Source organism: Molossus molossus, unplaced genomic scaffold (assembly GCF_014108415.1).
Source record: "Molossus molossus isolate mMolMol1 unplaced genomic scaffold, mMolMol1.p scaffold_m16_p_3, whole genome shotgun sequence".
Classification (NCBI taxonomy): domain Eukaryota; kingdom Metazoa; phylum Chordata; class Mammalia; order Chiroptera; family Molossidae; genus Molossus; species Molossus molossus.
The window spans coordinates 12,109,629-12,130,413 of NW_023425366.1; the positions used below are offsets into that span (position 1 = coordinate 12,109,629).

Consider the following 20,785-nt stretch of genomic DNA (forward strand, 5'->3'; position numbering starts at 1 on the left):
GATTAAAAGCATAGTAAGCCCGTCCTCCCATGAACTGAGAGGTCCCAGTTCAATTCCTGGTCAGGGCACTAGCCCCGGTTGTGGGCTTGATCCCCAGGAGGGGGCATACAGGAGGCGGCCGATCGATATTTCTCTCTCACATGGATGTTTCTACCTCTCTTTCCCTTCCTCTCTCTCTAAAAAAAATTTTAAAATCAATAAAAAAATTTAAAAAACATTTTAAAAAGCATAGTAAAGCCCTGGCTGGTCTGGCTCAGCAGTTAGAGTGTCTGCCATGGACCAAAGAGTCGTGGGTTTGATTCCGGTCAAGGGCAGGAGCCTTGGTTGGGGTTCGTCCCTGGCCCTGGCAGGAGGCAGCCAGTCAATGTGTCTCTCTCACATCAATGTCTCTCTCTCTCTCCCCCTCCCACTCTGTCTGAAGATAAATGGAAAAATATCCTCGAGTGAGGATTAAAAAATTAAAAAAGGACAGTATCTGTGATATATTCAACAATAAAGATGAGTTTTAAAAAAAAGGATAGTAAATACATAAACTAGGGACACAGATGTTTAGCATCATTATCGAATGTCATGTACTGTATAGAACTTTACTTCTATATGGCTAGCAGCGCAAGTTTACATCAGCACCATTACAAACACGTGAGCAATGGGCTACACTACAGTCACGACGTCACTACGTCACGAGGTGAAAGGAATTTTCCAGCTTCATTATAATCTGGGACCACCCTCATATATGCAGTCCTTGACCGAAATGTCACTATGTGGCACCTGACTGTAATTAAGAAAAAAATGGCACAGAATTGTTTTGATATTGATAGAAAAGGCTTAGAGACAATCCAGGGCAAATGCATTTTTTTTCTTAATCCTCACCCAAGGACATTTTTGCATTTACCTTCAGATAGAGCGGGAGGGAGAGAGGGAGGAAAAGAGAGAGAAAAACATCGATGTTAGTAAGACACATCGAGTGGCTGCCACCCACATGACCCCAACCAGGGCGGGGACAAACTGCAACCAAGGTACTGCCCTTAGCGGGAACTGAACCCAGGACTCTCTGGTGTGCAGGCTGACTCTCTAACCACTGAGCAAAACCAGCCAGGGCAAATGCATTTAACAGTATCAACTGTAAATGAATGGATAGAAGTTTAGTAAATGAGATTAGAAGACTGTTACCTTAGGCATTCACTTACTAATAATCTACCAAAATGTTTTTAATTTAACTTAATACCGTTACAGAGTTTTCAGGGATAAAATCTAAATGATTCATGTTTGTAGACTCTAGGCCAAAGTGCCCCAGTGGAATCTCAAGCAAAGTATGTGCCTAAGAATTCAAAGTAATAGAGAAAAACACTCTCTGACTGAAAGTAAGATACCAAAACCTTGGTTAAGAATAAGTGAGTTATAGGGACAATATAACTACAATTTTTAAAGCTGCTCTGGAATAGTTTAAAGGTTGATTCCTGCTTATCCCTGTCCTACACCACTAATCACCTAAACCAGAAAAAGTAATGTCCCATTTCCCAGATAACTTTTACTTTATCTTATTTATTTTATTTTACATCAAATTATTTTACAATAATATTTTAAGGAAACAGCAAAATCTGATTTTCAAAGAGTATCTTATGGAGAACTCCAACACATAACAGGCACAGATGGGCACTGCTGCGGCGGCTGCCCAGCCCCCCAGTAGCCCTGAGGCACTGGCATACAGCCCCAGAGTCTGAAAGAACACGCAAGCAAGGCTCCAAGCAGTAAGAGCAAAGTTCTAGTGCTCTTTCTTCTGCTTCCAGATGCAGAAGGAAAAAAAGACATACAGAAATTAAAATGTTAATGGTGATTATGTTTGCATAGTAAAATTGTAATGTTTTATTTTTTTATCTTCCAAATTTTCTATAGTCGTAGAAATTACTGTCACAAACCAAATATTTTCTTTTTAAAAGGTTTAAGTACTCTCCCTGTAATGGATTGCACTGTAGTATGTGACAGAAAAAACAATTTCTGTACCACAGTAAGTATACTTAAAAAATGCATATAGCCCAGCCAGTGTGACTCAGTGGATTGAGCATCAGTCCCATAGACTGAGAGGTCCTGGTTCGATTCCCAGTCGGGGCACGTGACTGGGTTGCAAACTTCATCCCTGGTGGGGGGGCGTGCAGGAGGCAGCCGATCCATGTGTCTCTCTCACATCAATGTTTCTATCTCTCTCTCCCTTCCTCTCTCTCTAAAATCAATAAGAAAAAGAAAAAAATTTTTTAAAAGAAAAGGCATCAGATTGTGATCCTCATTAGGGTTGAAAGACACTTCAATAGGGTTCAACAGAGGGCAGTTTGAAACATACTGTACTAATTTATCCCAATAGTTGAACTAGAACACCTAAAATAAATTACAGCCAATTCTCATTACTTGCCGTGTTATGGTCTATAAAGTTCTGCAAACACTGAATTATCAAACACAGGGTTAGGTTCCTGAAAGCCTCTGGTCATATATTCATCAATCAATCAACACATGACTTTGTTTTATGTATGTTTGTATTTAAGGCTCCCTCAATTCATTAATATTGAACTAAAGGCAACAACACCATAACTCATTTTTGAACAACGCTTATCTAACACATGTACTCTCCTGTAAGGCACATCACGTGGTTCTTGCACTTAGGACACTAGACAAGACTACAGTGCTTCAGCACTGCACTTAGGGGCCACTTTAAACAGTAAAATCACCAACAAGAAGCACAAAAATAAGAAAAACATAACATTACACAGACCACAAAAAGGCCACTTGAGCCGGGCCGGAGTGGCTCAGTGGTTGAGCGTCGACCCGTGCACCAAGAGGTCACCAGTTTGATTCCTGGTCAGGGCACATGCCTAAGTTGTGGGCCCGATCCCCAGTGGGGGGCATGCAGGAGGCAGCCAATTGATGTTCTCTCTCATGGATGTTTCTATCTCTCTCTTCTTCTCCCTTTCTCTCTATCTAAAATCAATAAAGAAAAAAACTTTTAAAAAAAGGACACTTGATTACACTGTGAGAGCTGAAACAAGAAGGCAGAGGACTACCTTGTTCAAATTTGTTTTTGTTGTTCTGCGCAAGTGTCTGCCTGCAAATGACAATGAAGGTACCATGAGCATTGACTTTGGGTTACAAAATAATTTTAGCAAGTAAGTGAGTCTGCAAATACAGAAACCATGAATAATAAGAATAAACTGTATTTTCTTAATCTCATGGGCACAAACCATGAGGATTAGTGTATCAGAAAAGGTACTAGCCAGGGGGAGAAAGAGTAAACACCAGAATTAAAATAAAGGCTCAAAATTCTGCATCAGTAATATCCACAGACATTTTAACATAGGTGTGGTAGATTATGTTATTCCCAAACCACCAGCCTTCCCGCATCTACAGTTCCTCTCAATAAAGACTAGACATATTTCTCCACTGTACTGATGTTACCCATGGTCATGTGATTTGCACTGGTCAACAGAAAGTTTGTGGACATGATATTAGCAAAGGCTTGAAATGTGCTTCCAGAGTTGGGGTTTCCTTCTTGTGTTTTTCCCATCACCACGAGAAAAACATGCCTTCACATAGTCCTCCAGTGCAAGAAGGAACAGAGACACACAGAACAAACCTAAACTCTACCTGCAGCTTAAAGCCAAACCTAGCCAAGAGCAGCTGATCCACAGATATGTTAGCACTTATAAATAAGCCATTAAGTTTTATAACATTATTGTGGCTATAATTAATTGATATTTAATATGCTTATACATTAATTTTAAAACATCATTACCCTGCCCTGGCTGGTTTGGCTCAGTGGTTAGAGCATCGGCCTGTGGTCCAGAAAGACCTGGGTTCGGTTCCCGCTAAGGGCACATACCTCGGTTGCAGTTTGTCCCCAGCCCTGGTTGGTCATGCAGGTGGCAGCCACTCGATGTGTCCCTTTCACGTTGATGTTTTTTTCTCTTTCTCTCCCTCTCTTTCTCTCTCTCCCTCCCACTCTATCTGAACAAAAAATGGAAAAATGTCCTTGGGTGAGGATAAAAAAAAAAAAGAAATAAAAAACATCATTATCCTACTAAAAATCCTTATATAAAAAAGGCTGATGAGACCACCTTTGCTTTTTGCCCTAAAGCCTAGTCCATAGTAGGTTTGTGGTAGACTGTGTTTCCAAAGACAGCTGCATCCATATCTCCTACCCCACACGATATTTTAAATGTGATGTTGACATTCACAGTCTATCTCCTGTCTCCCCAAATTTGGACTATCCCTATGATGTGACACAGACTTGAAGCCAGACCTTAAGGAATCTGAAGTTTCACGTCATCCTTCATGGAACCCAGTCATCAATCAAGAAGTCAAACCCCACTATGAGAAATCCCAAACTAGACAAGGGAAAAGCAAGGGGTAGAGGGAGGGAAAGTGGAGAAGAGGGAGAGAAAAAAAGATGACACGGGGTAGAGTACCAACCATAAACCCATGTAAGTGAGGCTATTTGGACCTTATAACCATCCTAGTGCCCCAGATGACACTATATGAAACAGAAATTCCAGGTCAATCCACAGGCTTGTGAAAAATGATAAATTGTGTAAACCAAGACACTAACTTTTGCAGTGAATTATGACAACTCAAACAAATTGTGAATAAATGTGTGCCGAATTAATTAAATTCACTAAAATACTCTGTTTACTGCTTACCTTGGTGTTGGCCATGTCCACAATATACTGGTCTCCTTTTATACATTCCATTACTTCAAAACCATCTCTGTCAATCACCTTGGCTTGAGAGCTTCCAGACACAACAAGAATCATGTCTCCTGTGTTACTATACTGTAATGACTTGATCTGATGGCTATGCAAAAGAAAAAGAAAGTAGTCTGGTAAGACACTGAACATTTTTCTACTTTAACCACAGTAAGCACTTCCAGAGGAAAAAAAATCACACAACTACACAAACGGAAAATTCTACAAAATCAGGAACATCAGCCTCAAATGCACCCTCACCACCAGTGGCCAACCTGTTCTCTCCTCCCACTCTCCACAGCAATCTACCAAAATCTCCTCTACTCACTTGAAATTCTTAACCCAGCCAACTCCCCCTCTTCCAGCTGTTGATTTTTCCCACTTTTTCCCAGAAGCAACAAGTACGAACTGCCTCAATGTCCTCCCATTAATGCTATAAACTTACCTGCATCTGGACTCTCCTCTTCCTTCTCTTTGATTACAATACTGGAAATGAACCCCTGCCTGCACGAGGTAAATCTGCTACCTACTTGCTGGACTCCGTCCTTTCCCATCTCCTTGGGAACGTCTATCCTCTCTCTCCTCCCCTTCACAGGTAGGTTATTTGAACACGTTTTTATCTTCTCTATTTCTCTAGCACTATAGTATCCTCTCCACCCTCACCACTCCACTGATCCTGCCACTGTGGCTGTGCTGAATGCTGTGGTGAAGATCTACCTCTTCAGGACGTAAGAACTCATTACCCCAGCTTCCAGGATTCGGTCTGCTGATGGCTCACAACTGAATCCTAAGGAACTTCCCTAGTTGCAGAGAACTCCCTCACCCAAGGTTATGTTACCCCTCCAAAACAGCCCTCATTCAACGACTGGTGGACAAGCAGTAAAACGGCCCAGCCCTCTGTTTCAATGTGGGATATCTTGGAAAGATTATTCCCACTTCAGCTCTCCCTGTAGGATCAGTGGAGGCTGCTCTAGCGATTACATGGCGGTTCAAGTTCTCCATGTTCGTAATGCTAGTTCCCTGGCGCCTTCTCTCATGGGGCAGAAGCACTCCTCAAAACGTCTCCTGCAGGCAAATACTGAAGTTTCAAAGTATGTATGCAGGGAAGCTGACCTGAAGGAGTTGGTATCAAAAGTGGTCCTATGGAGCTGACTCCCAAATGAGAATGTGGAGCGGTACCCATCACTGCTGGCCAGCAGTAAGGCACCGTCTCTGATGGCAGACAGCGCCAGACAGGCTGTAGCAATACAACAGCAATGTCGACATTTTGTTGGTGAAATGGAAGGCACTAGCTGGTGCAGCTTTTCAGGCATTTGAGAAGTATAGGAAAAGCAGTCATTAAAAGGATTATACAATTGTATGGTTATTGCTAGGGACAGTCAATAGCATGAAGACAATGAACGGCTGAGGTCAATTAATCACCAATTGCAGACTACAGTGTGAAGGCCAGAGGTCCTCTTCAGCAGCATTAACAATAGGGTTATTGGTCTGTGTCAGCCAAGCAGTATGCAGTCACCCATCTGGTAAAGTGTGTTTTTCTATTTCTATTAGGCAGGAAGACCAAAAGCGGTTTACATTCATGTGCGACCAACAGCAGCATACATGCTTGAACCAGGGCTATGTTAATTTCCTGGCACTTTGTCTTAACATAGACCAAAGGACCTGGGCCATCTGAACAATCCAAAGAAATTCATTCTGGTCCATGATCTCCACGACATCTTATTAATTGAATCAGGTCTTCAAGAAGTAGCAAGTACATTGATAAGAAACATGCCATATAGAAAATAAGAGATAAAGCCTAGAAAATATTAAAAAATGGAGATAAGATGTTGGGAAGATGCATGTGGACAGATGTATGAAAGCGGACACCAAGTATGAAGCTCTCTGTATCACATGTTAAACCCAAATAGCATCAACCTCGAAAGAAGTAATGAACAAGCAATTCAGCTGACCAAGCTTTTGTCATCATCTACCCCATTGGTAATGCAATAGGCTTATAAATGAAATATCACTGGTAGAAAGGATCAAAATTATGCAGGGGGCCAAAATCAACTCTCCAAAGTTGAGCTAACTACTGCTGTTAATGAAGTCCAACACAGGCCCATAGAGAACCTCCCTCCCAAAATCAATACTAAACTAATGAATAAGTAAGAACTATAATAAATGTATGGTGTAAAATAGAATAGAAAAGGCAGATAGCGTGTCCCAAGGGGCAGGGATAAAAATGTTAACTAGAGTGGTCAAGAAGTGATTAAGTAGGCTGTGAAGGAAGTGAGGGAGCAGGCGAGGGAGGTATCTGAATAAGTGTTCCAAGAAGAAGGAACAGCTACTAGAGAGGACACGCAGCAAAAGTGTACCTGGCGTTTTCCCCATGTGGCTATGACAGAGGAGCAAGAAGGGCAGGAGCCGGAGATAAGGTTAGCATGCAGCAAGTGAAGTGGTGGAGATCACAGAGAGCCATTTAAGCCACCAACAGGACCCTGGCCCTCTCTCTCAGAAAAAATGAGAGAAAACCCACTGGAGCGTTTTGAATGAGGAATGACACAATCTGACCTATATCGCATAGAACCATTTCTTGTGCCTAGACCATTTGTACTCTGAAGTCTGTGGATCTCTTCTTATTATGTTTTTAAAACACACTTTAAAAATACATAGGCATACAGTAGAAACCAGTTATAAAGAATATAACTATAGCCCTGGTCGGTTTGGCTCAGTGGTTAGAGCGTCAGCCTGCGGTCCAGAGAGACTCGGGTTCGGTTCCCACTAAGGGCATGTACTTCAGTTGCAGTTTGTCCCCGGCCCTGGTTGGTCATGAGGGTGGCAGCCACTCGATGTGTACCTTTCAGGTCAATGTTTCTCTCTCTCTCTCTCTTCCTCTCTCTCCCTCCCACTCTATCTGAACGAAAAATGTCCTCGGGTGAGGATAAAAAAAAAAAAGAATATAACTATAAATATATATATTTTTAATTTGTGACATAATATTTGGGTTTTTGTACTTATGATCAAGTAACTACAACTACCGGCAGGACTAATAACTACTGTAATTTCAAAGCAGTGATGAGAATACAATATATAAATACATTTCAATATATCTGTTACAATGGTAATGTAATATAAAAGCACATGAAATTTGCAGGTACACCCGTGACTTTGTTAAAGGAAATACTAAATTTCAGTTAGAGGTAGTAAAAGGGGGGAAAAAAGTATCCAAGTTCACAGAAATTGGGAGAACCAGATAATGAACTTATGAGCCATGGAATTTTAAATAACTATAAGAAAATAAATTACAGGTAGAGAATGTATACATAGAACTAAAAGTCAATTCTAGAATGAAAAATACAACAACTCCAATAACTCTAGAATTAAAAATACAATAACTAAAATTTAGAACCAGTAGATGGGTTTAATTGCAGAGAATTAATGATTAAAACATACATTTTAGGCTGAAGTATGGTGAAAAACACAGAAAAAAATACATATGAGATGATGCAAAGATCTCATATCAAAATTACAGAATGGGCCCTGGCCAGTTTGGCTCAGCAGTAGAGCATCGGCCTGCGGTCCAGAGAGACACCGGTTCGGTTCCCGCTAAGGGCATGTACCTCGGTTGCAGTTTGTCCCCGGCCCTGATTGGGTTGTGTGAGTGGCGACCACTCGATGTGTCCCTTTCACGTCCATGTTTCTCTCTCTCTCTCTCCCTCCCCACTCTATCTGAACAAAAAATGAAAAATGTCCTCCGGTGAGGATAAAAAAAAAAAATTACAGAATAGAAGGAGAAAAAATATGTGAACAGATGACTGTCAAGATTTTGGGGAAAATAAAAGACACTAACCCAGAGATTCAATAAGTACTATAAACCCGGAAGGGTAACAGAACACCACACCCAGGCACATCATAGTAAAACTGCTAAAAATCAAAGACAAATATAAAACCTTAAAAACAGCCAGAGTAGGAAAATTAAAATTCCTTCAAAAGAGTAAAAATAAACTTAACAGAAACAACAAAACTCAAAAGACAATGCAATGATGTCTTCAAAGTTCCACATAAAAATAACTATCTAGACAGAATTATAGAATCACTAAATATAAAGAAAAAATAAACATTTTCAGAAAATATAAACTAAAAAATGTATCAGCAGTCAACTATATTACTACTAAGAGTTCTTCAGGAAGAGAGAAAATGATCCCAAATAAAAACAAAGAGACACAGTATGATATGAGGAAGAACAGAAAGGAATATATAAGTAAATCTCAATGAATATTGAGTGCATAAAATAATGACATCGGATGGAATTTTAAATGCATACACATTCACATACGCATACGTAAAACTGAAATACATGAAAACACTGTAAAAGTGTAGGAGGGGATAAATGTCGTTACATACAGCAAATGTCCTAAGGTTTTGCATTAACTGTGAAGAGTCAATGCAAAGGTAAAAGTACTAATTTTTAATAGACTTTAAGTCTGTTATTAAACTATATGTTATACAAACAACGAGTGCTGGCAAGGATGAAAAAGGCACCCTAGTACATTGCTGGTGGGAATGCACATTGGTACAGCCACAATGGAAAACAGTACGGAATTTCCTCAAAAAATTAAAAATGGAACTGTCATTTGACTCTGTGATCCCACTTCTAGGAATATATCCTAAGAATACCTAAAACATCAATCAGAAAGAATACATGCACCCCTATGTTCATAGCAGCACTATTGACAATAGCTAAGATCTGGAAACAACCCAAGTATCTATCAGCAGATGAGTGGATGAAAAAGCTTTGGTACATGCATACAATGGAATACAATATTTGGCATATGAGTACTGCAACTAAGAAACTTAGTTTTTAATTTTACTTGATTTTAATTTGAACAGTCACACAGGCTGGTGGCTTAGTGCACTGAACAGTGCAGCCGTTAACAATATGAAATAAATATAAAACAATTGTAACTTGGGAAGAACAGCAGATTCTTACGGCCTCAGAAAATAGATGAAAATGAAATACAAAGTAAAATGTTGATTTAAACAAAAGAAAAAATCTAATAAGATCTATAAAATTTGGACAATACTGCTAGTATTAAAAAAGTCACTGTGGCCCTGGCCGGTTTGGCTCAGCGGTTAGAGCGTCGGCCTGTGGTCCGGAGAGACCCAGGTTCGGTTCCCGCTAAGGGCACATACATCGGTTGCAGTTTGTCCCTGGCCCTGGTTGGTCGTGCGGGTGGCAGCCACTCGATGTGTCCCTTTCACATCGATGTTTCTCTCTCTCTCTGTTCCTCTCTCTCCCTCCCACTCTACCTGAACAAAAAATGGAAAAATGTCCTCGGGTGAGGATGATAAAAAATAAAAAATAATAAAAAAAATAAAAAAAGTCACTGTGTAACCCCTAAATGTGATTTTCTGTCACAAATTTAGAAAGACTGTGAAAATAAACTCATTAGGTAAAAACTTCTCATTTACCTTGCTAAAAAAAATACAGTCTATGACATTCTTCAGAGACAGCATGGTAAACTATCACAACAGAGCAATGTTTGAGTTATAGGTCATAGGTGTCATGCTCTCCAGAAGGAAATCCCCAAATAAGAATTTAAAGCAAGAATGTATACGCCTTAAATAGATACCAGTAACAGACATATAAAGAATCCTTGTGGAGAACCAATTTAATGATCAAAGTCCCAAACATAAAATTTCTCTATCAAAAATTTAAGAAAACATCTCTTTTAAAGCTGTCTGCATAGCTTACTTTATGATTTATCCTAAATCAATCTCAAAATAAACCCCAGCAGTAAGACCATTTTAACAAAATTTTAGGTTATTTAGTCCAATTTACTTTCTAAGTCTATAATTTCAAGGCTGAGAAATAAATGGGTATTTCAGAAAATGATTTTGCCCCCTAGAAAGAAAAAAATATATATAAAATAAAAATTCATGTGTGTCTGGCTAGGTCTCAGTAGTGTTATTCTTCCTGATTGGTTACCAAATCCAAATCCAATACTTACCAATGCTGCCTTTCTGCATAGCCACCACTAACTAGAAACTGCTGTTCAAAATTTATACTGACCATGTCTCCTGAAATGCTGAAATTCTAGCTGGTAGTTTTTGAAATGTTTCTTCTTTGAAAAGCCATTCTTAACGTACTAATTCACAGTACTACCTCCAGTGGCAAAGATAACCGACACAAAGATCTGCGTGGGCTCTGCGGTTAGAACATGACAATGTGAGGAATTTCACCACATGCCCAAGATCCAAGTGTCCAGGTAAACGAGAAACTGAAGCTCCCAAACCAGATGTTTATGAAAAGGGAACCTAGAAAGGCAAAGGTGGGGCTACTGCCTGGGCCCTTCCTTCCTAAAAAAAGAAAAGCCCCTCTGGCCGAGTGGCACCCTTCCTCAAATCCTGGGTAGGAATGAGGTCCTCAGCAAAATTCAGACCAGAGACCCAAATTTAAATGTAAGTCCAGAAGGAAGCACCAATAATAAGATATAAAAGTAAAAGTTTAATCAATTGTTTCAATTGTCCATGTCTCTCAGCTCCAAATTCAACCTTTGCTGCCTGTTCTGCAAAAGTGGATTTGTGCCCTTCAAAGGTTTTTCCTTTGCCAGTTCCCACGAAGTTCATTTCTGTGGGTAGAGGGTGCTGGAGAAGAAGCGCAGGAGGAAGAATCTTCTTCATGGTCTGGAGGCTCCTCCCGGTGGGCTCCTGCACTGCACACGACAGCGCCCCTGCGGGTGGGCTCCTGCACTGCACACGACAGCGCCCCTCCCGGTGGGCTCCTGCACTGCACACAACAGCGCCCCTCCCGGTGGGCTCCTGCACTGCACACACCTTCTCCGGTGTCTGGCTCCTGTTTGTTTCGCTCCTGCACTGTCAGGCTCCTGAAGTGCACAGCAGTCCGCATCTGGCAGCACCAGGAGCTTCCCCCAGCACCTACTCCGTGGTTTTGCAGCAGGGGGACCCTGATGAAACAGGTTTCTGGCAAGTTCTGCTGTCACAGCAGCACAGTGGCCTCTCTATCATTCAGTGAGCCCCAACACTGCCCTCTCAAGTAAGGTCCGGATCTGAGTCTTGGAGGCCTCTCTCTCGAAGGCTCCATCTCTGCCCTAGGGGTAGCGGCTGTTCCTTTTATCTGCTATTCCTACAGGCTTTAGAGTTTACTTTTCACTAGCCAATCCCTCATGACTCCAATCCCGTTACAGTTAGTAATTCTGTGTTATAAACTTCCCCTGTTCAAATTACTGTGACTTCTCTCTCCTAAACAGACCCAAATGTTAAGTGATTAATTAGGAACTGAGAAAAATTATAGGCTGTTAGGTCCAATATTTTTTATATATAAATAAACAGGTCAGCTCTTTGATAATTAGATAGTTCAGACTGCTAACTCAAGGTCTTGTAGAGCAGAAATAGAATGAACCCGTTAGTTCACAATATATATCTTTGTTTACAGTACTCCCGTTTGGAGCAAGTCTTTATTTTCTTCACTAACTATAAAAGATCCAGTATTATAAGTGATTGTTTTGTTTTCTCTGAGGAATTATGTTAATTTCAAAAGGGGAAGGAAAATCTAAAATAACAGTGAAATTTAAGATGACAAGGCAGTACAAAGAGTCAGCGGTTCCATTTCTCTGGCTATCTGCTCTCCCAAACTGCTCTCTTTATGGCTGGAAGGAGATACCAGATCTCAGCGACCCACGCTAACCTTCACCTTGCTTTTTTAGCTTCATAGGAGAACCTAAGGTTCGCTCTGCCTCGCTGCTCTCACGTGCTCTCTTTGCCAACATGAAAATGAAGCGTTCAGCAGCAAGCTCACCATTCCTGTTCCACTTCGCTCTTGATTCTGCTAGCCACAGAGTTAAAAGGGCAGGATTAAGAGTTATTAGACACAGTACTAAGGAGAATTAAAGGGCTTGTTCTAGGGGTGTAGCATCTGCTCCACAAATTCCTGCCTAAACAACTAAGATTCCGATCAAAGAGAAGAGAGGGAAAGCCAATCCTGACAGTCAACTGGAGTCATGAGGAAGTGCATGTTCTCTCGGGGACTAACTGCCACCAGAGGAAGGCTTAGTGACATTGCACAATACTTTCTGTAAAGTTATTCATGGGGCGAGGGGGAGTACATGAATGTAAGTGGAGGGGAGTGGAAAGGTGAGGATTGAGGATCCTTTTAAGTAGTTTTTGCTCCGCTAGCAAAACAAGCTGAGACATGCAAGACAGATAAACACAGCTGTTTGGGGCTGTCACTTGGGGCTCAGGAGCCAAGGTGTCCTGATGTAGTGAAAAGCACACCGGAATGTGAGTCAGGAGGCCAGGGATTCAAGGCCTCGCTCTGCTGCTAACTAGCTGTGGGATGATGAGCAAGCCTTTCAGCCCCACGAGCCTCGGTCTCCCCATTTTTCTGGAAAGTTAGTGGACGGTATAGATGGCAGCACTCTGCAGAGCTGCTCCTGAGCGAGACACAGAGTTCATGTACGAGCTGGACAGCTTTGCTGAGTTCTGGTTTCCTCCACTGAAAACCCAGCGGAAATCGTACTTATAAGACTGAGTGAGAACTGAAAATGGCGCACATAGAAGTACTTCGCACAGCACGTGAAACAAGTAGTTGCTATTATTATTACTCTTTATTTCCAAGGTCTCCTTAAGATTATCTGAGGGGAGAAATATAAGAATTGGAAACCAAAAGGTAGAAACGATTCAGAAATTTCTGCTAAAAAAGGACCAGAGTTATTAGCAAAACACCTCCCCAATAGGGTACAACAGCCTCATGTGAAAATACCCCATAAACCATGAATTCCTAGGGTAGTAGGTTCTCCAAGTAGAAAGGCTGCCCTTATGGAAAGAGTTATCACATTAGACAGCTGGCAGCTGAAAAGAATGTTCAGTAAGTGACACAGGAGTTGACAAAACAAAGATGTACCAATCAGTCAGAAACCTAACAGAAGAGCTGCCCTGAAACAGAGCATCCATCACAGAGAGGATGCCCTCCTATTAGGACCATTCTCAGACCTAGCCCCCTGGAAAATCCCTCAGCCCACAGGCTCATTCCACTCGTTACAAGATATTCTGTTTGAGGGCGTGAGAAGATGTAAGAACCTATTCACCCTGTTTACCACCAGGCAAGGAGAGTAAAATAACAAGCGGGTTGTGAAGAGGTTCTAGAGTAGGGGTCAGCAAACTTTTTCTAGAAAGTAAATAGTTTAAGCTTTGCAGGCCATATATAATGTCTGTCATATATTCTTTGTTGCATTTTGTTCTACAGTCCTTTAAATTGTAAAATGCTGAGTTCCAGTGCCATATAAAAAGGCCATGAACTGGATTTGGCCCTGTGGTCCTAATTTGCCAATCACTGTTCTAGAGCATAAACAGCAAATAATATAGCAGTGAATTGTTTTTATGGGGGGAAAAGGATATTTTTAGACTGTCATTGTTTTTGTGCTAAAAATAAGATTCAAGAAAACATATCTGTTGCTATTATATGCACTGCTGCAATAAATAAACTTATTCCTTGGTTATTTCCATATGTGGAAATAGCTACAGAGAAGTTCCTAAAAGTGGGTTACTGGTTCATAGAGTACCTGTGTTTGTAATCTGGAAGATAATACCAAATTGCCCTCCATAAAATGATGCCAATTTACATTCCTACCAACAATGCCTCCAAATCTTGTCTTCAGAGTTCACATTTTACACCTTGATAGATATTACCAAATTGACCTGTGGGAAAAAAAATTTAGTAACTGATAGGCCACCTTACCTCCTCCCCACACTGGACAGTGTGATCTTTTTCATCGATGCCAGTCTTATAGATGACAGGTGATACTGAACTAGCATTTTAATTTTTCCTTCTTTGACTGTTAGTGAAGTTGAGTATCCTTTTTCATGTTTATTGGCCACTTGCATTTCTTCTACTATGCGTCAGTCAGTTTGCTTACTTTGACCCAGTTTTTTTTTTTAATCCTCACCCGAGTACATTTTTCCGTTTTTTGTTCAGGTAGAGTGGGGGGGAGAGAGAGGAACAGAGAGAGAGAGAGAAACATCGACGTGAAAGGGACACATCGAGTGGCTGCCACCCGCACAACCGACCAGGGCCGGGGACAAACTGCAACCGAGGTACATGCCCTTAGCAGGAACCGAACCCGGGTCTCTCAGGACCGCAGGCCGACGCTCTAACCGCTGAGCCAAACCGGCCAGGGCCTTTGACCCAGTTTTAATTTCCAAATATCCTTTTCTTTATTGACTTGTAGAAACTCCATGTATTATGAATAGTAGTCCATTATTTTCAATTTGTACTTCAACAAAAATCTGATACCACTTGTGAAAACAAAATAAAGTACATACTGTTCTTTGATAGGTACAAATATTTGTTGGTAACTGCCTGGAAAAACCTCAATGAATATACACCATAATGAAAACAGTGATAACACCTAGGAAAGAGATTAAAATGAAGATAATCAAGGAAGAACTTTAGTTTTCCCTGTAATGTTTTCATTTCTGTTATGAGAAATTAACATGTACTACTTAATTAAAATGTTTTAAAAAGAGGGAATTGAGAGTAGTCATTTTTAAGTGGGAAAAAGAGAACTTTTATCTTGGGTTACCTAAATAATCCAAAATTTCTTAATATTTTATGAAAAATTTTACTCCATCGACATTTTTTCTTGTATAGAGGATACAACTGAAGGAAGGGTTTGCGACCCCAAGGATTCTGACTCAAACCTACATAAGTAAATTCTTGAGAATCTGTAAGACAATAAAAGATGACTAGCAGACTGGATGAGAAAAAATATGGTACTGATTTTCACTAAATGGGACAAAGGAAAACTTTAAAAAGTAGACATCCACAAATCTAATATTGATGCTGGGCAAAAGTGCAAACAAATTATTAAATAGACTTCAAAACACCAAAAATAGAAGATGCATCATAAAGAGGTTGAGCAACAACAAAAGAACAGCACTTTTTAAAAACCACTTTTTCATAATGGCAGATCAAGAAAACATTTAACATCAGCCTTTTTAAGGTGTCCCAAGGAAGTGACAACAAGGTCAAAAATATTGCAGCACCAAAGAGTCCTTTAGAGAAATTCATCACAGGTACCCCAAATCCACAACACATCACGTCAGTCTTACTCCTATACCTAGGACTCCTACCTCCCCTCCTGAATGGCTATGGGGGTCCTTTGTGTGTGAAAACCTCTTTGACACCCACTTATTCACCATAATGCTGCCTCTTGGATATCAGCCAAATTCTGACATCTGCTATTTCAGGTGAGGAGATGGTCTGAAAACAGCATCCTGTGCTTTTATGTCTTCAAGACAGTCAACAAATTCCCTGAAGATTTTTTGGCAAATGATATAAGAAAAATGTACATGGGTGACAAAAGAGTTAAGGAGGAATTTAGCTGAGTTATACGTATACATGGATCCTCATATGAGTAATAATTGAATCAAAAAGTTGTTTAACAGATCAATGTCAAAATAAAGAAAGGCTTCTAGTGGCATATCAAAATCTGACTCCATATTCAAGTTATTGATTGAATGACAATTTATCAAATTGGTAACTAGCAAAAAAACAAGGATTGATCATTAATCTGTTGGATGTCAGAATCAAAAACTGGAATGATGTGCTAACAAATGATGACAATGAAATTGAACCCAAAAATGTAAATACCTATAATATTGCACTTTCTCTTTATTTAAAAAATTAATGTGAACCCAATTTAATATTATATAATACAGACAGGCATATAATGGTAATTTTTAAAAAGTGATTTGTGGCTTACAAGGCCTAAAATACTTACTATGATACCCTTTACAGAAATATTTTGCCAACCCCTGGTTTTGACCAGTTAAGTCTTTTCTCAAGAATATGTTGTTCTATATTTAAATTTGAGTTCAAAATTCAAAGACAGTAAGTAAACATTCTGCAATGTTAAATTTAAAATGGAACAGGGAGCCCTGGCCAGTTTGGCTCAGCGGTTAGAGCGTCGGCCTGCGGACCGGAGAGACCCGGGTTCGGTTCCCGCTAAGGGCATGTACTTCGGTTGCAATTTGTCCCCGGCCCTGGTTGGTCGTGCGGGTGGCAGCCACTCGATGTGTCCCTTTCACGTCGATGTTTCTCTCTCTCTCTCCCTTCCACTCTCTCCCTCCCACTCTATCTGTACAAAAAATGGAAAAATATCCTCGGGTGAGGATAAAAATAAATAAATAAATAAAATAAAATAAAATGGAACAGGGATACAGAGTCACAATTCTGAAACGGTATTACATGTATACTGGGGTTAAACACGTACACATATGGGTGGGTGGTGGGAGTGAGGTTTCTCACTGTCGGAAAGTTGGAGGGTTCCGAGGAGGCAGGAAAGGGAAGGCTAGAATGAACCAACATACACTGGGTTAGAGTCAGAGACGAGAGTCTGAATGCCTGTTTAGCTTAAAATAGATGCAAAAGGATAAAGAAACAATTATAGCTCTAGTGTATATACAGTTTAGTATACGTGCATATCCTTCTAGCTCTGTCGTCTGAGGCCTAAAAGCAGTGACACCGCAAGGGCAACAAGCACACCAAGAACCTTGCTCCTGTTTTCTGATACCATTCTCCTAGGAACTCTGACCGATTGTAGGACTGGGGCAGGAAAAAACACAAGATGAGTCTGAAGCAACTTTTAGTACCAAAAAGTAAGGAAGTACTCAAAAACATAAAAAATTAAAAGGAACCTAAGAGCCAAACTGAAAGAACAGAAACCAACAAATTAAGTAACATAATATTAGTAGTGGCTTACAACCCGAGGTATGAAATAGCCAGTAAGCAATTTTGTTATGTAAAGCAAAACAAAACAACAAAAACTGGTTAAATAAATAAATAAATGGGGAAAAGGCAATTCTTCCGTATAGAAGAATTCCAAGTAGTTTATGTAAATACCACTTTTGAAAGCATGTAAAGCTTAATTTTTCCACTCTCCCAAGAGTGAGCAGCATTCATTAACTTCCATCCAAAGAATTCGCATATGGAAAGAAGAGGAAAAAGTAACTTTACAGTGGAGAAACTTAAAACAAGACAACAGACTTATCAGCCTTAGCAGCTGAGCATCAACCCTTGCACCAAGAGGTCGCCGGTTCGATTCCCGGTCAGGACACATGCCCATGTTGTGGGTCCAGTCTCCAGTGGGGGTCATGCAGGAGGCGACCAATCAATGTTCTCTCTCATCGATATTTCTCTCTCTCTCCCCCTTCCTCTCTCTCATAAATCAATAAAGAAAAAATATTACAAAACAAAACAGCCCTGGCCGGTTTGCTCAGCAGTTAGAGCGTCGGCCCGTGGACCAGACAGTCCCGAGTTCGATTCCACGAAGGGCACGTACCTTGAGGCAACGGTTGGGGTTGTGCAGGTGGCAACCAGTTGATGTGTATCTCTCACATCAATGTCTCTCTCTTTCCTCCCTCTCTCCTTCCTGCTCTATCTGAAGATAAATGCAAAAAGTGTCCTCGAGTGAAGATTTAAAAAAAAAAAAAACACGATAGCATGGACCCGTGATATGTGATAAGAAGGAAACTTCACCTCTGTCATCTTCAGCCCAAAACCCCACAGCCCCAGTCTAACAGTGAGAAAAACATCATTAAAAAAAAAAAAAAAATCGACTTCCAGTCAAGATGACAGCGTGGATAAACGCGGTATTGTGTCCTCCTACAACCACATCAAAGTTACAACTAAACTACAGAACAACCATCATTTAAAGCAGCCTGACATCGAGCTGAATGGAAGCCCTACAACTACGGAATTAAAGCAGCAGCCACATCCAGACTGGTAGGAGGGATGGAGGTGCGATGGGCTGGTCCTACACCCACGTGTAGTGGATAAAAATCAGGAGGACACCTCGGCTGGGAAGGCCCCCCTGAGGACTGAGGAGTCCCCGTCCCACACCAGGTGCCCAGCTCAGGGTTCCAGTGCCAGGAAGAGAGTCCCCATCACTTCTGGCTGGAAAACCAGCGGGAACTGAGGCTCAGGGAGAATGAGTCTGCCAGAGCCCCAGGCAGCTCCTCTTAAAGGGCCCACACATGGATTTACTCACACTCACACCCTCTAGGCTCCATTGTGGGGGAGGCAGCTTGAAAGGCACCAGAGACATACAGGGAAGAACTGAGCTGTTTGGCATTGGAGCAAGGGCTGGAGAGGCAGCTTTCTCCTAGACTGACGTGCTGTCAGAGGGCCTTTGTTCCCTTGGTGAGCCCTTCCCTGGGTGACAGACAGCCGCCATATCTGAGGCTCCAGCAACCTGGCTCACACTGGTAGCCCCGCCCTGGTGATTCCCAGAGGCCCCGCCCCACCCAACTTTCAGGCCCACCTAAGCTGTTGCCACTTGCTTAACCATAAGATTGGCCTATCCTGGATCCTGCTTCAGGTTTTCCTAAATTCTTTCAAACAAGCAGCATCTGGTCTCAGCTAGCCCCATACCTCTCATTAAGCAATACACAGAAACAAACACAGGGAGGAAACCAAAATGAGGAGACAGCCCTGGCCAGTTTGGCTCAGCGGTTAGAGCGTCGGCCTGCGGTCCGGAGAGACCCGGGTTCGGTTCCCGCTAAGGGCACGTACTTCGGTTGCAGTTTGTCCCCGGCCCTGGTTGGTCGTGCGGGTGGCAGCCACTCGATGTGTCCCTTCACGTCGATGTTTCTGTCTGTCTCTCCCTTCCTCTCCCTCCCTCCCACTCTATCTGTACAAAAAATGGAAAAATATCCTCGGATGAGGATTAAAAAAAAAACACAAAAAAAAACCAAAATGAGGAGACAAAGAAACAAGTCCCAGGTGAAAGAACAGAACAAAAGTCCAGGAAAAGAATCAAGCAAAATGGAGATAAGCAACCTAACAGATGCTGAGTTCAAATCACTGCTTATAAGGATGCTCAGTAAACTTAGTGAGGGCCTCAAGAGCATTAAAAAAAAAAAAAAAAAAAAAAACAGTCAGAAATAAAGGAATCACAGTCAGAATTGAAGGAGGCACTAACTGAAATAAAGAATAATTTACACATATTCAATAGTAGAGTAGGTAAAGCCAAGAAGCAAACCATCGATTTGGAATAAAAGAAAGCAAAAAATGCCCAATCAGAAAAGAAAAAAGAATCGAAAAAAATAAGGAGAGTGTAAGGAGTCTCTGGGACTTCAAGCGTGCCAACATTCGCATCTTGGGGGTGCCGGAAGGAGGAGACAGAGAACAAGAAATCGAAAACCTATTTGAAACAATAATGGCAGAAAACTTCCCTAACTTGGTGAAGGAAACAGACATACAAGTCTAGGAAGCACAGAGAGTCCCAAACAAGATGAACCCCAAGAGGCCCACACCAAGACACAGCATCATCAAAATGCAAAAGGTTCAAGACAAAGAGAGAATCTTAAAAGCAGCAAGAGAAAAGCAGTTAGTTACCTACAATGGAGTTTCCCATAAGAGTGTCAGCTGATTTCTCAAAAGAAACTTTGCAGGCCAGAAGGGAGTGGCAAGAAATATTCAGAGTGATGAAAAGAAAGAACCTACAACCAAGATTACTCTATCCTGAAAAGCTGTCATTTAGAATTGATGGCCATATAAAGAGTTTCCCAGACAAGAAAAAGCTAAAGGAGTTCATCACCACCAAACCATTATTATATGAAATGATGAAGGGTCTTTTTGAAGAAAAAGATAAAATATATGAACAAACAAAATGCAATGAATACATATCTATCGACGATTGAATCTACAAACAAAATGAACAGGCAGAACAGAAACATTGTCATAGATACAGAGAACATTTTGTTGGTTGCCAGATGGGAGGGGGGTTGGGGGAATGTGTGGAAAAGGTGAAGGGATTAAAAAGTAAAAACTAGTTGCTAGACTGACAAACCTCAAAGGGAAGGGGGTTGTGGGGTGGGAAGAAATAAACCAAAGAACCTATATGTATATATGCTTAACCAATGGACACAGACAACATTGGGGAAAGACAGGAGGGGGGCAGGAGTGGGGAGGAGGGGGTCAATGGGGGGAAAATGAGGAACATCTGTAATACATTCAACAATAAAGATAAGTTAAAAATAAAGAAAGAAAGAAA

General features: G+C 41.1%; 1 protein-coding gene across 3 annotated transcripts in view; it reads right to left on the minus strand.

The window, feature by feature from the left end:
* WDR70 (WD repeat domain 70) overlaps nucleotides 1-20,785 on the minus strand; it is a 298,472-nt gene that overhangs the window by 205,280 nt on the left and 72,407 nt on the right. For all 3 annotated transcript variants that reach the window (XM_036280095.1, XM_036280098.1, XM_036280096.1), the window contains exon 8: nucleotides 4,683-4,836. In XM_036280095.1, the coding sequence (XP_036135988.1) occupies nucleotides 4,683-4,836 (154 nt within the window). The remainder of the gene's footprint in view (nucleotides 1-4,682; nucleotides 4,837-20,785) is intronic.